The sequence below is a fragment of the Onychostruthus taczanowskii genome, unplaced genomic scaffold, assembly GCF_017590055.1.
Source record: "Onychostruthus taczanowskii isolate IOZ18803 unplaced genomic scaffold, ASM1759005v1 scaffold58, whole genome shotgun sequence".
NCBI classification, from domain to species: Eukaryota; Metazoa; Chordata; class Aves; order Passeriformes; family Passeridae; genus Onychostruthus; species Onychostruthus taczanowskii.
This window is the reverse complement of record NW_024503457.1, coordinates 2,040,741-2,057,429: the sequence shown is the minus strand read 5'-3', so window position 1 is coordinate 2,057,429 and position 16,689 is coordinate 2,040,741. Positions and strand designations below refer to the sequence as shown.

At 39.4% G+C, this 16,689-nt stretch overlaps 1 protein-coding gene across 1 annotated transcript in view; it reads left to right on the top strand.

Moving 5' to 3' along the window:
• The window catches only part of COL4A1 (collagen type IV alpha 1 chain), a 119,323-nt gene that overhangs the window by 56,327 nt on the left and 46,307 nt on the right, over positions 1–16,689 (top strand). Inside the window, exons 3-13 of the mRNA XM_041418018.1 lie at positions 9,760–9,849; positions 9,940–9,984; positions 11,484–11,528; positions 11,637–11,699; positions 11,801–11,854; positions 12,001–12,027; positions 13,319–13,402; positions 13,515–13,577; positions 14,176–14,211; positions 14,754–14,795; positions 16,370–16,459. Coding sequence (XP_041273952.1) covers positions 9,760–9,849; positions 9,940–9,984; positions 11,484–11,528; positions 11,637–11,699; positions 11,801–11,854; positions 12,001–12,027; positions 13,319–13,402; positions 13,515–13,577; positions 14,176–14,211; positions 14,754–14,795; positions 16,370–16,459 — 639 coding nt within the window. The remainder of the gene's footprint in view (positions 1–9,759; positions 9,850–9,939; positions 9,985–11,483; positions 11,529–11,636; positions 11,700–11,800; positions 11,855–12,000; positions 12,028–13,318; positions 13,403–13,514; positions 13,578–14,175; positions 14,212–14,753; positions 14,796–16,369; positions 16,460–16,689) is intronic.

Genomic DNA, 16,689 nt, shown 5'->3' with positions numbered 1-16,689 from the left:
GCAGTCTAAAATGCCCTCTGGCTCCAATGTCAGTAGTTAGGTGAAAGAAAGGGTGTACCAAAAGCTTGTATAATATATATAATATGCCAAAGGCTTGTATAATATATAAAATATGCCAAAGGCTTGTATAATAAGCAGTGAACAGAGAAACCAGTGCTGCCTCCATCTGTATTGCAGCGCCCTTAATGGGATAGTGAGTTAAGGATGTGATCACAGCACCTCAACTCAAACTTGGTTTCTGTCTGAAAGTGTGGAAATAGAGGCTGGAAATCCAGCAAGGACAAATCCAGCCCTGTGAAATTCCTATGAAAGGATCTCTGTAGGAAGTTCTAGTATTAAATGCAATGAAATCAGTGTCAAGGCAGGACTGACACCTTTTCCCTCATCAGAACAGGGGAAAGACAGTGTTTGTGAAACTCTCCAGGGTATAAGCTTTAGATAGCAAAACTGCCTTTGCCCGCCGTCTGTCGCTGGGCTCCATTCAGGAAGAACAGGAGAGGGGCGCCAGGGAAGGGCTGTGCCCTGGGGCTGGCAGTGTCCCAGGAGCCGCGCTGTGTCACTTCCCCGCGGGGTCCTCTGGGTGGCAGTCAGACTTTACGGATGTCCTTTATTCTGACCGGCCTCTTTACGTGCCTTGTCCCTTTTTTTTTGGTCAGAAAAACCTTAAAGCCACCTGCTTAGCAATACACCAACTTCTGCTTGACACTTACTGACAAAGATACTGACATCCTCTACAATGTCAAAATAAGAAAGATACTTGTTTTCAGTATTGTTAATAATTATTGCATCTTTGCTAACTTTATTGATGCAGGCTGAACAACCCTGGAGGTATTACAAAAATATATATTGTCATGTCTGTTTCACGGTTGGATCTGGTTGAGTCAAGAGACAATAAAGTGAAGAAGCACTGATTGACACTTTTGTGGCACAGTGTTGTCTGCCTTGTGATATTTACATGATTAAAAGCCAGAAGCCAGACTATTTCCTCTCTTTTCTGGAAGCATATTTTACTCCTATGGAACTTTCAAAATGTTTAAAGCTTTAGAAATGCCATTTCCAACCTGACCCAAAAAAGCAGCTAGACTAGCACTGTCTCAAACAGCACTGTCTGTCGCATGCCCTCAAGATATGAGTACCTCATTATGAGAACTTTATTGCAGTCTGTACTGTCTAGGACCAGCTGCCCATGTTTCTACTATTTATGGAAGAGATTATTTTCTGTAAATATGTCCATGACGAACCTTTGGCAAGAGAATAAAACTTGCATGTAATGTCACATTTCATTCCCGGTCTAGGATCTGAACAAAAATAAATTAAAAACCCAGAGAAGTTTAAGACCCTTTTTTCCCCCCCTGCTGTTTCATCTTTAAATGTGAGCCTTTAAACAATGCCAAATGCAAACAAATGCTAAATAATTTTCATTAATGAAGTAGGAAGGGTGTGGAGCATTTTTACCCCTTATATTCTTGGACCTTCAACACTGGAAGTGATTTAATACAATGTGTAATAAAACAAAGGAAGAGTTACTCAGACCTAATGTGTTCAACAGATGATTAGAAGGGGTGGGAAATATAGCACCCTTTTGATTCAACCTGTATGCAGGTGATAGAACTTCCTTTTTCTTTTTACAATGCAAACACATTTGTCCTTCAGGCATCCTCTTCCCTTGTGGTTCTTTGAGGTTCTTCTGTTCCCCTGAGTGACTCAAGCTGATGAGAAGAGGTTCCTTGACCGATGTGTGATAAAAGATTTAAAAACTAAAATAAAGTTGGAGAACCTTGTGTACCTTTGTAAAAAGGTTTGTGTGACTTCCTTCTGAAACATCATAAGCTGTGTTACTACATTGGTCTTTTTTTCCTTTTTTTTTAATCAAGAAAAGTTTAAACAAAAAGACAATGAACCACATACTTTGGTGTTAAACTGTCAGACTCTGTGCAGGCAGACTTCCACAGCTGAAGATAAAGTTTAGTTGCTGTCAGCCATCTTCTTCTCTCTCATTTTCTATTTCTGTACTTCAAATACAATGCTCTAAATCATGCAATGAATAAATATGTACCCCCTCAGCATCCCAGTTACTTCTAGATCTGTAACATTTATCCATGCTGGAATGCAATATCGCACAATGAACCAAAGACGTGCAAATGTAAGGAATATTGAGAGCTTAAGGTAAGAATGTACATGGCTCAAGAAGCCCTAAAATTTGAACTTTAGGCAGCTGCATTGAAAAAACTGACTACTACATTTGAAAAATGAGGAATATAACTATGGGTCAAAAAAGAAGAAGAATTGCAAGAAGATGACTTCTAAATTATGTAGGGAAAGGCTCTTACTTATAATTGGTTTAACTGAAATTGTATGATGTTGATACAATTGATGAGGAAACCAGTTGCTTGGCACCATGATTGGCTTTTGAATGTTAACTTCACTCACTTTACTTCTTACTCAGCTTCTGAATTTCTTTGAGACACACTGTATATCCATGCACTTGAACACCAGCTAAGCACATAGATACTGATATGTAGGGGAAAGGATAATCAAAGATTGTTATTTCTATTTTTATACTCATGGGAAACACTTAGCAGCTTCCTGAGGAATGTTCTGTACAGCCATGAGGTGCCACAGAAATATGCTTTTGCTCTAAGCATTCTTTAGTATTCAGGAGGCAGAGGCCCAGGCTCAGTCCCTGAGGCTTAAACCTGAAAAGCCCTCTAATGAAATATTTGTATCAGTGGGGGCACTATTGGAGGTTTGGCCTCATCTTGTATCAAGCTGCGGAGGTTCCTCAGTGTTGTAAATTCATGACCCTTGAGAAAGGATACTTTCATAGTAAGAAGAGTAATCCTGTCAGGGAGTGAAAAAACACGGTGAGATTTGGTGGTCAGGGTGCCTGCCCCATGGTATATGAACCTGTATAGATTCCTGTGAATTTAGGATATAGCACTGGCTTTTTCACCATAAATAGGTGCTTCCCAATGTCCTCCCCTAAAAATGCAGCCTGAGAGCTCATTTGGCTGTGGCACTGAAGGAGTCCCACAGGTCAAAGTCACTGGGGAGGGAGCAAAGGGAGAAGGAGATGCAGGATGTACACCATAGCAAAGAGGTCATGAGGAAGAGAGCACTGTTCCCCAGCAGCTCCTGGGGTGGCCCTTTGTTGTCACTCATGTCTGAGTACAGTGTGGAGCAGCCCTGGTGGTGCTGGAAGTTGTCTGGGGCCTCAGCCAGCCTGACTGTGGGGCTGTGCAGGCGATGTGAAACTGTCATGGCTGCTCCTTCTGCTAGTCATGCCAAAAATGCTGCACTCATGTCTTCCCGGGACTGAGTTCGTTCAGATGCTTCCTGGCAATGCAAGAATCCAGATTTTGCTGACTCTCCCCCCTCTCTCTGCCTTAGCCCCTCTTCCATTCCACATACTGTCAGGAACTCAGCCCCAAAACTTCTGGGCAAGCCAAGATCTTTACAGAGCTCCTACACAGATTCTTTGCGTGTCTGCAGAGCTGTGTTTGTGTAATTAATTGCTTGTTACTTGTGTGGCTCCAGAATTGTATAGCTATGGTGCAGATAGATTCTGCTGAAGAATGTGCAGTGGGAATTTTGTAATGTTAAACATGTTCAGTGCATTTGAGGACACATGTCCTGTAAGCATATAGCAGTAATTCTGCTTGACTGATATCCACTTCACACTTTCAATAAAATACTGAAAATGCTAAGTGCAGATGAGGACAAACAGATGACATTTATTGTACATGTTTATTTTATTCCTGAAATATATTCAGGGCCACTACTCCCTCTGGTGGTTAAAATTACAATTTTAATAAAGAATTGGCTATTCTCTGTGTCTTCTCTAATGTAACGCTGAGTAACACTGAGCCAATTACAATTCCCTAACACATGTTTAAAAGTGTGGAGAGAAACACTGTGTCTTGAGAGCCATGCTCAGGTTGCACAGCGCTGTTTCCCACTGTGGGCTGTAATTACTGGTCTAACACCTTGGAGCCAATTCACGAATACAGTGCTCGCAGTTGTATCAGCTGGAGGAACAAATACCGAGCTTGCACTCACCTCTCACGTGGCTGGGGATAGTCTGGGTAGAAACTATGCAGTCCATTGCTGTGGATTTTATGGGGTCACACTGGAGCATCAAGGTGTGATGACTGTTTTGAATGGCAGCTTTTCCTCTTAACAGTCAGGCTCTTTTTTTACTCTGTTTGGAAACTGCATTGTCAGTTTTCATCTTGAAACAGTTGCATTTCATTGCCAAATGTGACCCTGGTAGAACTTCAGTTCAACCAATTTAACTTTTGGGAACAGGATAGCATGTGCATTTTGTGGGAGGAATTCTGAGTTTATGACACGTTGGAGTCAGCAGTGACAGTGATCTGAAGACAGTCCTCTGGCAAGGCCAAGGATTTGTTGGCTCCCAGCTCAGTTTCCCTTGCAGCCAAGGCACAGCTGAGGAGCTGTGGTGGAGGAGCTCCAGCAAACCCCACTGTGCTGGTGTGAGAAACTGCTCTTGCTGCCGTTCCACCTTGTGTCCCTGTGTCCTGCTGTGTCCTCCTTGCATGGGCTTTGGCAGGTGCCTGGCCATGCTCACTCACTAAAGAAAAGGGAGTAAATTGAGTGAGCTGAACTGGTGCAGTGGAGGCTGAGGGAATCATACCAGGTGGTGTGAAGAAGGGCGAGGTGGCACCATCCCTTTAAAAGGAGAAGAGCCCCCTTTGCTGGGTAGATCAGTTTTGCTGCCTTGTGACATCTTTCCCTTAGACTGAGTTTTATGCCTTTTCAGCTGAGGGACAGACACATGTCTGTCCTGCTGTTTCAGCTGCTGGGGGATCTCTGGCAGAGGCAAATGTTAAGAAATGAAGCATTTTTCAAATGGCTTTGGGAAGATCTACACATTGTTATTAACCATGTGCCTGAGTCTCTGGAGAGCCTGAGAACATCATATTTGTACAGACACAGACACCCTGTGAGCCCACACTTTGGGAAGCAGTTGATTTATATCCCTGTTACCAGTCTCTCAAGCCTAAAACCTCCCAGTCCAGCAGTCCCTAGGCAAAGTAATAGGGGAAATAATTTAAAATGGGGTGGTGATTATTTCCTCCCCCTCAGCCCCTGATATATTACAGCTGAACCTTCTGAAATTACTTGCTTTATGTGACTCTCTTGCTTAGCAATCTGTGGTTGTTCCATGTGCCAAACAGCATTTCATGGCTAATTTGGAAGGGTGGGTGTCAGAAAAAAAAATCAGCAGCTCAAGCTCTTAACAGACATGAACGTCTGTTTAGAAGTCCATTCAATTTTAACTTGAACTAAGGGTGGGTGTCAGAAAAAAAAATCAGCAGCTCAAGCTCTTAACAGGTTCATGTCTGTTTAGAAGTCCATTCAATTTTCATTTGAACTGCCTAATGCAAAGGCATTTCACAGAAGCTGAGCTAAGACAAACATTTTGCTTATTAAATGACTGCAGTGGTGACTGAGCACTTGCTGTCTTTTTGCGTAGCACCTCCACATTTTCAGCAGTTGAGTGGCAGAATATTCGTTTTTGTGAACTGAGTAATATGTTCTCCTCTGTGCTTTCTGACAGCTTGCATTGAATCAGCAGAGGTACAGATGACATGGTTACATCTGTTTTAATTTTTGAGTCTCATGAATTGATTTGTAAGAAGCAGAAGCTCTTTCAATATTACTTGCCAAGATTTTGCAGCTGTGAATATTGGAACTTGAACAATACATAACCCTTACAGTCAGAGTCTCATGCTCTTCATGCATCACAGCTAGAAATCTCAGTGCTGAGTAAAAAATAAGTGGGGTAGCAGTGATGACCTGGTGCTTGCCAATTTATGCAGTGTATGTGCTTAATGAGTTGCAGCATAAATGTAGCACAAACACTTACTGTTGGGCTGTTTGGCTGGAATATTGAATGAAGAAAGGAACAGGCAGGCAAGCAGGGGAAGGATGCAGCAGGTCAAGTGTTTCCTCACAAGGCAAGACATCTTCAGGACATGCTTATGTCTGTTCTGTACAGCATAATAAGTGATAGCTTCATGTGATCTTGCAGTTCCAAGTAAGCCGCTTTAGGTCGGAATTCAGCAGTGTAACTGTTGTTACTGAGTGATCTGTGGGGTCTGATCTACTCAGTGACATTAGGATACCCTTCAGTCATAGCACTTTACAGTTTAAGGAATGCAGAGTATCTGTACTCTCTTGTTCAGTGTAGATACTCTGGTACAATTTTACTGTAATTTAGTGTAGTATCACTGATGCAAAAAAAATATGAAGGAAGCTTGTACTAACTGAAACAAGGGTATTAAAGTAAAAGTTTTATTCGTTAGTCCTTACAAATGCTGGCACCATTAGTTTTCTAAGGCTGTTGAACAAAGGGGAAGACTGATACCTGGGCTAAAGAGAGGGACTGGAACCCAGGAGACATCCCTAGGTCTCCTACTGGGTCTTGCTGGAATAGGTTGCCGCAACTTCTCTGAGTGTCCATGGGTGGCATGGAGGAGTTAAATCCCATTAATTGTGTAGCCTAAAACTGCAGAAATTTTGACTTCTTACACAATCCTTAGTTTGGACTAATTACCCTGAGCTTACGTTGCAGTAAAATCAAATGGGAAGGCAGAGTAGAGGGAGAGGTGTTAGCAGCGTGTGAGTCCATGATTCCCTGTTAGACTAAGCAGCCAAGGTGGCAGGTGGCATGCAGAGAGGGATCCAGCAGCTCTCACATGTGCAGACTCTTCTATGTTTCCTTACTTCCCTCTTGCAAAAAGATGAGCTCAGTTCCAGAAGAGAAATCATGAGTCTGCAGGCTTTGGGGTGGTACAGACCTCCATGTGCTCAGGAGTTATATTTTCCAGGCTTTGGAACATCCAGTACCTTGACTGGGTGTCCAGAAGTTCTGGACAAATAGCCGGTTGTTTTTCTTCTTGGCCTAACAGTTTAAGTTGGGAAAATAACAATGTTTCCAGGGAAACCTGAATGTATCTTAGCTCAAAGTGACTTCTTGTGCTTCTCCAGCTGTTTTACCCCTCAGGCAGGGCAGCCTGGAAGGTTGAAGATAGCCTTAAGAGATTGACTATAGTTGCCTTAGAAGTTGCAAGTTTTTTTGTATTTTAAGACTTTAGGTAACCTCCTTGGCCAACTAAAGCAGTCATTCCCTTAGTAAGTGATTTACAGGCAAGTTAAGGCCCTTTTATATTTCCAGAATGGTGTAAGGGAGCCTTAGACCAAGTGAAAATCTGATCTGTAAACCTCAGTTTTAACTTTCCTTAAGAATGGAGGAAAGACTATATTTCTGTGTTGCAGGGTGCTATGGTTCAAAATGTATGGAAATCCTCAGGGGCAGAACTTGTGAGTGCAGAAAGTGTCAGCTGTGTTACACATTACTGATGTGAGTCACCTACGGTACATGAGGCATTCTTCTCTGCGGATGTCAAAGAAATCTTGTTTTCTTCTCGTTTGCACATGTTGTACATTCCTTCAGCAGTGAAGACCCTCTTGTATGTACTTAAGTGTCTTCTTCCTTAGCCACTTCTGCAGCAGGTCATGAGAGTAAGTGCCCGGGGTTCAGTGGGAATTCCTGGTCTGAATGACAGAACAACTGATTTTGTAGAAGTATGCTTGTGGCAGCGGTTCAAATTAGCCAGTCAAAGCATGGGTTTATGTTACATTCTTTAACTTTACAGATGTATTTCAGATTGTTAATTACTTCAACATTCATTCAGAGACCTCCATCATGATGTGTTCTTCCTTCAAATATTTTTCAAAACAATTTTAGTTACTTTGGAACTTGGACTTCATACCTCTACAGCTGACCTAGAAACATATTTCTCCAGCTGTTCTGATGCTTGCTTTGTTTTACTTTGTTTTCTGGTCTAGCACACTTCTTCAGATTTGGCTCAAACTAAATAAAGAATTCTCAAACCATGATAAAAAATATTGGGAAATAAATAGAAGAGGTCATGCCATTTCAGCACTTCAAGGAAAAAAAATCAGTGTTTGCCTCAGAAACTACTCTTTTATTGAAAATTTTTATTTTTGTGGGAAGATGGAGAGGAGAAGCAGCAGGATAATTTTTTTATGTCAGGAATTTTAAATAAGTGAATGTTACTTTGATTTTACTTTCTTGTGCTCTTACCATCTCAGTTAGAATTTTCTCTCTCCTTCCTTGGCCCTGCTCTTCATACCCATCAATAATGTCCCTTTCCCCTTGTTTCTTCATTTTAACAAAATCCTGGACAAGGAACTAAAAAACAACATCAGCTCAGTAACTCCACAAATTTTCCAATTCCTCTCATCTTCTGACACTATAGCACCATGTCTGCTGGTTATCACTCAGTTTCCTCTGTCTGCATGTCATAACTTTTTCTTTGCAAGATGCCTGTTATACTTCCGGGACTAGTGAGCTCTCCAAGACTTAGATGTTCTCATCTGTGCTCAGTCCTCAGCTGACCTCTAAGTAGCCAGCATATTTCTGGGAATCTTTGTCCTCAGCAAACAGGAGAAAAGTTTATTGTTAAACATCATCCTGAAATCAAATGCTAAGTTGGTTGTTAATTATGAGTTGCAATTTTATCTTTCACTGTTTCGATGAAAATCCTTAAGTCTCTCTACTGTGCTTTTATGTGTTTTGAACAGTGTTAATTTTATTTTCTTTTTGCAGTCCTTTGAAAATTGCTGTGTTTTGAGTTTCTAAAGCAGATGCCATGTTTGTAGCTGTTGTCCAAACTTGTAAATCCTCTTCTTTTCACAGTTTCACACTAACCTTTTATTCATCCAATATTCCCACAGTTTTTGACAGGATGAAGTATTTCTGCTCATTTCACATCAGGCCTTGAAAGGACAACTTTGGTTACTTCCTGCTTGGAACCAGTGGCTGTTGATTTGCTTGATTTGCTGTTTCCAGGAATTGACATGCATAAATTTTTCCCCCTCTCCCTGCGTGTAGGTTTTGTATCCTTTATTCAGATAGTGTTCCTGTTGGTTTCATTGGGAGTGCAAATATAGTTGAATGTGTAATAGCTGCAATATTGTTCTGGAGTGTGGGTAGGTTTTCTGCCTCTAGATTTATCTGATTTAAATACATTTGGAGTTGTAGGGAGAGGGACAGCACAGGTGTCCCATACAGCATTAAAATAGAGTCAAAAGGATGACATATATACAAATACAATTTTGTGTTCAGCTTCTTAGGAAGATCCTGTATCTTGAAGCACCCTGTCTCTGAACCACCCTGAAATTCAAGTCTAAGTGACAAACCTGGTCTCCAAAACATGCTGTTGTGAGTGGTGTATAAGAAGAGTGGTATTTACCATTCATACACTAGTTGACCAAACCATATTTGTGGTTTTCAGAAATTTAGTTGCTGATTTTACCTGATAGATTTTCTTCTGGGACTTAGCAGCACCTCTGGAGGAATGCAGTTAAGTTTTATTAAAGAGAAAGTGACCTTCCTGCTATGAAGAGCACTATCCATAAAAAAGGTTTAACTAATATTTGAAGAGTGCTTTTGTGTTATTCCACACTCAGCCCCTGCCAATCTATTATTGAACTTGTTATTGAATCTATTATTGATATTTATTGAAGATAAATATTTCTTTATTTACAATAATCCTTCTTTCAAGTACCAACATGAACTCTTTGCTGTCACATGTAGCTTCTTACCACTTAACAGGTTCCTCGAGCACAGAAATGGGATATGTGAGTTTCTTGAAGAAGGAGCTTCAGTTGTGTAGTTGCTAATTAGTTTTTCTCCTTCCACAGGGAGAAAGAGGCTTGCCGGGACTTCAGGGTGTGATTGGGTTTCCTGGAATGCAAGGACCTGAAGGTCCCCCTGGGGCACCAGGGCTTAAGGTAAGAACTTCAGCTTTAGTGTTCAAAACAATCAGATTTCCCTAAATTGTTGTCCCAAGAAAAGATAAAGCTTTCTCTTTTACTTTTCAGGGTGATACTGGAGAACCAGGACTGCCAGGAACAAAGGGAACAAGAGTGAGTTCTGTCTTACTTTCTTGCAATTCTGATGTCTTTGGGTTTGGCTGCCTTCAAGTGCAAGAGGAAGTCTCTGAGTTAATGAATGACATCCTCTTGAACTGCACAATAATTTCAAAATTCTCACTTTTATCTTTGAATTTCTTGCTGCATTGGACAGCCAGTGGTTTTATTAATTTGCATTGTTACCTGATACTTATCACTGTGTCAACAGTACTGGTTTTAGTATGCCTCTGATATCTTCCTAACATACCAAAAGGCTTTTTTCCAGCTTCAGAACGAACCAACCTTATTTCCTCTTGCAAAGTTCTCCTTTATATTTGCCGTCTACCCTTGAAGCACTCCAGCAGAGAAGCTGACACAGTCGTGAGCACATATGTGCTGAAAAGATACAGAGCAAATTAAAGCCAGGGACAAAGATTTCTTAACATTGCTAGAAGAGGCTCTGAGTATCTGTGATCTTCCTGTTGTAATTTCTTTAAATGAGGCACTTAAATAGCACTTTTTAGTATATTATATTGTACAGGCCATACCTGTTGGGATTTTTTGACGTGCCAAGCTCTTTCTGAGAATTTTCACGTTTCCTAATGTCATGATGAAAGAGGATTCAAATGACTTGGCCAGTAGTGATGTATACATTTTCAGCTATACCCTCTTGCCCACAGATTCTCAAAATGCATTTCAGTTTTGTTCTCAATTTGCCTGCAGTTGCTGCAGCAAATAGAATTTACTGAATTAACTGCAGTTTATGAGGTGTTACAGAGAGGATATTCTGATAGATCAAGAAATCCATATTTCAGTCTATGATGTTCATGTTGACCTGGGGTATCCTGAATGTTAATGTAAATTGGCACCTGCTAGCAAATGTATTTGTTTGCTGCAGAGTCAGTAAAATGTATTTTAGCAATTATGAAGTTTGAAAGAAGCAAAGTTCAGGATTCCCATACATCTTTTCTGCTTCATAATACATGTTTTAGGAAATGCTGCATGGATAAGTAAGATGATAGGATGAAAATTATGTGCCAACTTAAATGCCTGATTCATTACACTGAAAAGCTATTCAAGGAGAAAGAATTATCTCAGCCTGGTAGGATTTTTGATAATAAGAATGAATTGATACACTCAAGAGTATGAAAGACAGAGAAGCATCTTTATGGTGTGTTAACATTATCTTCTGCTATGAAGGGATGCCTACAGTAAATGTCATTTTGGGAACAATGTTTCTGAGAAGGGAACACCTGTGAATTCCCTTTTACCTCTACATGAGGCTCTGATCTAGTTCTTACTGCTTAAAAAGTTAAAGAAATATAAAAGCTTACTTTCAGTTATTCATTACTGAAGTGACATATTTAAGAGGTTTTGAAGATTAGAGCTGTTTGTCAAGGAAGTTTAAATGCTTCTGATTTTTGCTGTCAGCATTGGAGATGCAAATTGGGCTGCAGCTTGTCCTTGCTGTTTTGTGGATTTGTCATTTCACTTTGTGTTTTTCTCAATTGCAGGGCCCCCCAGGAGTATCAGGCTTCCCAGGAAACCCAGGCCTTCCTGTATGTATGAAATATATGTGTTTTTACAAGGAACATCAAACTTCTAGTTGTGACATCTGATCTGGATTATTCCTAATATTGCAATTTCTTTACTTTCTCTTCATGTAGGGCATTCCAGGACAAGATGGCCCTCCTGGTCCGCCTGGCATTCCGGGATGTAATGGCACAAAGGTGACATTTACATATATTTATAACAGCATCTTTGTGTTGAAATGAAACCATCCTTCAAGTATATGTTCCCTAAACAAAACCAATTTGTCTGTTCCACTTAGGGTGAAAGAGGTCCAGTAGGTCCCCCAGGTTTACCAGGACTGACTGGAAGTATAGTAAGTAGATTCTTTCCTGCTTGATTCACTTTTTTTAAGACTGACTCTTGAAATGCAAATATAACTATAGAAAATGATACTGAGTTTAAGACATAATGTATACAACATTGAGGAGCAATAACAACAAATATGTCTGTTCTTCACAGGGACCTCCAGGACCTCCTGGAATGAAGGTACATTTTACTCTTAAAGTATTTCTATCCTGCTTCTTACAGTAAGAATTTGTGTGATCTCTACAGCCTTTAAGACTAGAAGCAGTCTTTACTTAAGGTCTGAAAAATTGTATTGCCTTGTTTCACTTTGTACTCTGTTTTGCAACCCCACTAAATAAAGACAGTGGGGTGACTTCCCCACTTAATAACAATTGAACACACATGTTGTTCCTTGCAGGTCTTTAAAGGGTAAGTATTATATGGACTACAACAGAAAAGAAGTAGTACAAGTCATTAATTATGCATAAACACTCTGGTGGCCACCCAATTGTGTATAAAGATTTGGTTTTATATCGGCATTTGATGTATCTAAGAAGTTTCACACGGATAATGTTTGTGGAAGAAGGTCCTATTCCCCACAATATGAGGCATACTAGACATTTTTCATAAAGACAAAAACATCAAACTAACTAACTAGGTATCTGAGTACATTTTGTGAACTGAGGAATGAAGCATTAAATGACATCTGAAAACCTTTTGTCTTTAAAATGGACAGATATTATCTGGAACTGTAAGCTAAATATAAGTCTAAAAGTTATCTTAAATTTGTAATGCCATGACAACCCAGGTTATTAAAATGTCCATTTCTCTTACTCTCACATGGAAAGAACTGGCTCATTCTAGAAACACTGAAGTACTCAGTTGCTTCTTCCCTAGGCATGTATGCATAGGTACAGAGCTGAAATAAAATCACTTGCAATATTGTAACTTTGTACAAAAACACAGGAAAAATGGGATTTTTACTCGCAAAAGAAGGGACATAAAGAAATGGATGGTGATCAGAATAGTTTTCTAAAGAAAGACTAAGTGTATTCCTTTCCTGAAGAAAAAGAATGCCATAAATGGTCTTTATGTCAAAATTAGGTGTAAGCATGAAGATCTCAGTGGGGGAAAGAGATTGTGAGGTTACCACTTCTCTCAGCAGCCAGGCCAGATTATCCAGTTGTGTGGTGAGACTGTAGCAGTGATAGATTTCATGGAAAAATCATTCCAGCTACTCATTACAATAGAGGAAATAAGGTGTGAAGATAGTTTTGGAACTGGAATCTCTTCAGGCTTCTTTAGAGTACATTTAGCAATTAAGGTCTTAACTTTTAATATCTCTATGTTTCAGCAGAATTAAGAGAAATAAGGTGATTTTTTAAAGTCAGCTTTCCAAATGTATGCATAGCTACAACTTTCCCCTCCTGGTGAGTTTGAATGTATTAGAATTCATGTTCAAGACTTACTCTTTTTTCCTTTCTTATTATAGGGAGATCCAGGTGACGTGATTGGTCTTGTAAGTCCTGGTGTGCTAAAAGGTGAAAAAGGATTTCCTGGACAACCTGGACTGCCTGTGAGTAAAAATGATGTTTGAATAAGAGTGAGTTTCAATTAAAATTGTATCAGTATCATGGAATTACTATATAAGTATCACTTTCTTATTATGCCATCTGAATTTTTCATAGGGTCCACCCGGAGCTTCAGGGTTTCAGGGACCAATGGGACCAATGGGTCCTCCAGGAGAGCCAGTAAGTTTCCTTTCATGCTGATCTGCACTTCACGTAGAGATCTTTATTGCAGGAGTTTTCTGGAAGGTGTGTGGTTGGGATTTGGGAAAGATAAGGTGTGGTTCCAGACTTCATGTTCAACCTTCTGAATTCTACCATGGCAGAAATTCCTGGGCAACATGGGTTTTCAGTAGCAGCTGCTCCTATGGTCCTCTTCTCTTCTTGCACTCTTGGAGGGTATTTTTGTGGGGGAGAGACTGTAACTCTCCTTGGTCATCCTTTCCTCTCTTCCCCAATTTAATTTATAGAATATACACTATATACCAAGCATCCAGATCAAAATCCAAACTTTTGCTGAGGTTATTCTTGTGGGTAGCAGCACTGAGCGTTAACTGTGGAAGCACATTATCATCTATCTGTTATTATAATAATTAATGAGATATCTCAGATTCTCTTTGTTACTATTTTTTAATTGAGTTGCAAATTATGCACAGCAAGAACAAAATGAAATTACTGGGTTTAATGAAAAGATCTGCCTTTTTGCTGTTTTCATAGAATAAGACATTATTCCACTTAGTGTACTCTATACATGTGGATTCTAAAATATATTGTCTTGTAGGGTCCCCCAGGGCCACCAGGACTTCCAGGCGAGAAGGTAAGACTCTTTAATACAAATATTAAGTCCATTTGCTTATTTATTTTGCATTCCAGTTCCTCAAAACTCTGGAAACTAATGGTCCTAGAGGTGTGGGGTTTTTTATACTTTGGGACCTATTTCTGTGTCTTAATAAACATCATAAAGAGAAAATTCTTACTGCTTTTTTTTCAAATTTGTCTAGCCCTGTTATCTCACTTAATCAAATCAGTAGTAATTACAGCATTCTCTAGTTATTTGAATTAATTTTTACATTTTTGTGTCAACATTTTCACTAAGTGTTGGGTAAAAGAGCATATTGACAATAAAATTATCTGATGAATTTCAATCTGTTTTTTCATCAGTTGCTGTGACACAGGGCTTAAAAAACAGCAGGGGAGTTAGGACATGATTATTTATTTGTTTCACACATGCATTTAAAAGACATATTCTGTCTTTTACATTCTCCCGTAGCATTTGACAAACACGTAATACCTTCATATGTTTATATATATGGCATGGCAGAAAAAAATTGACTAAGTGTGTGTAATTTACATTTTCAGGGCTACATGGGCTTGGGCTTTCAGGGTCCCAAAGGTGAAAAGGTAGGTCTCTTGTAAACTTCTAGAGAACAACTGCCAGAAATATTCTTGATACTTAGCTTTAAATAAAGAAAACCCTTGAAATCAATCAATGGAGAAAATCAGTGCTGTGATTTTTGGAAGACATGAGTAAATCTGTGACTTACACCTAAATGAACAAAAGTCATGAGTAGCTACAGACTTTTTTAATGGTGACTTTAATTTAGGTCATCATCCTGTTTTCCAGCTGTGCCTGGAAAGCTGCTTCAATTTGAAGTGGGCAGATCTGGAAACATTTACTCTGCATATGAGGACTTACCATGAGATTTTTAAAAAATCAATTTAGTTCTAAGGGATGAGATTTAATGTGCTGTTCAGAATGGTCAGAGTTAATTGTTGTAGGACTCTGAGGTCTGTCTGCCTTTTTTTGCTTTGGTAATGCACACATTTGAAGCAGATCTTTGTGTTGTCCCCTTTTATTGTGTTTTGACACAATCAGGAAGAGGTTTCAGAGCACACAGAGTGGTTTACTTTTGAGTGAATCTAAGCCAAGAGATGTGCTCCAGGATCCCATTTATTCTCTTAATCAGCATCAAATGGGAGGTAATACATGTCAGCTTTAATCTGTTACCTCTCACACTGAGAGGTCTAGGCTAAAGTGCCTTATGTTGTGTTTCTGGGAGCCAAGAACTGCATGCATTCAAGGGCTATTCAGTAAATTCATAATGTGTCTGAGCACTTCTCCAGAAGCTTTGCATGAGTGTCATTGACAGAGGGCTTTTGCAGTATAAGTATATTATATTACTTAGATGGGTTTTTTTTTTAAACCTCCTGATTAATAGATTTTAAGTCAATATTCCTAATGGATAGAATTTTTGCAACATGACACGCTGTTGAAATTAATTTTTTACCATGAAATTTATTAAAAAATATTGGAGAAGATGATATAAAAGTGTGTGGAGATTTCCTGGACTCCTCAGGTTTGTCTTTAGCAAAAGATAAATGGTGTTGCTGTGCATTACTGCTTGACAGAAATTTATGGAGTCTTTTTAGAGGTGTTTTACTGTTAAAGATAGAGCTTTGCACTATAGAAGGAGATGAGGCTCTGACCCTGCAATGGAAACATGCATACTAAAAAATCATCCACAGTTATCATCTTGAAGTTGGCCTTTATGGACCTCCATAAAACTTTTGGAGCACTGTAAACTTTGGGTAACTTTTTCCTTTAGCCATTGACTTTCTGTACCTGACCTCTTTCCTCCTAATTTCCTTCCTCCTGAAGGAGGCATTATAAAACTTTGGTACTGTTGCTGTAATTATTTGGATATGTTTGTGATATTTGGTTAATCAATCTTGACATTAAGAGTAGATTCAGAGGTCTTTCTTCAGGGCAGTCTCTGCTGGCAGCCACTTACACAGTAGTGACTTCTGTAACCCTTTGTCTTGCTAATTTTGCTGAAAAAAGAATTTTTAAAGAAACCATTTAGCTATATTAGTAAAAGCAAGTGACAGTTCTCTTTAATGTTACTGATCTTAGCCATATTTGAGCTCAGTGTCGTTCTGTTTTCAATGGAAAATTCTGGATTTGCTATTGACAGGGAGAACAAGGAGTAAGAGGCCCCCCAGGACCCCCAGGACCAGCACCTCATATGAAAGAAAAAGGGAGTGAAATCATAAAGGGAGAAAAGGTGAGATGTTAAATGATTAAACTTCTTGTACTTTTCATTAAAGTATAATCCATAGGAATTAGCAAACAGGAGAAAGAAAATACAAAGTCACCTAGAGCAAACTTGTCAAAAATTTCTGCCTGTTTTACTTTATGGAGGAGTTTTAATTTTCATTCCAGAAGTCTCCCTAAAAAATGCACAATAGATGGTAAATGCCTCAATAATTGCATAAATAAGTAAGCAGCAAATGA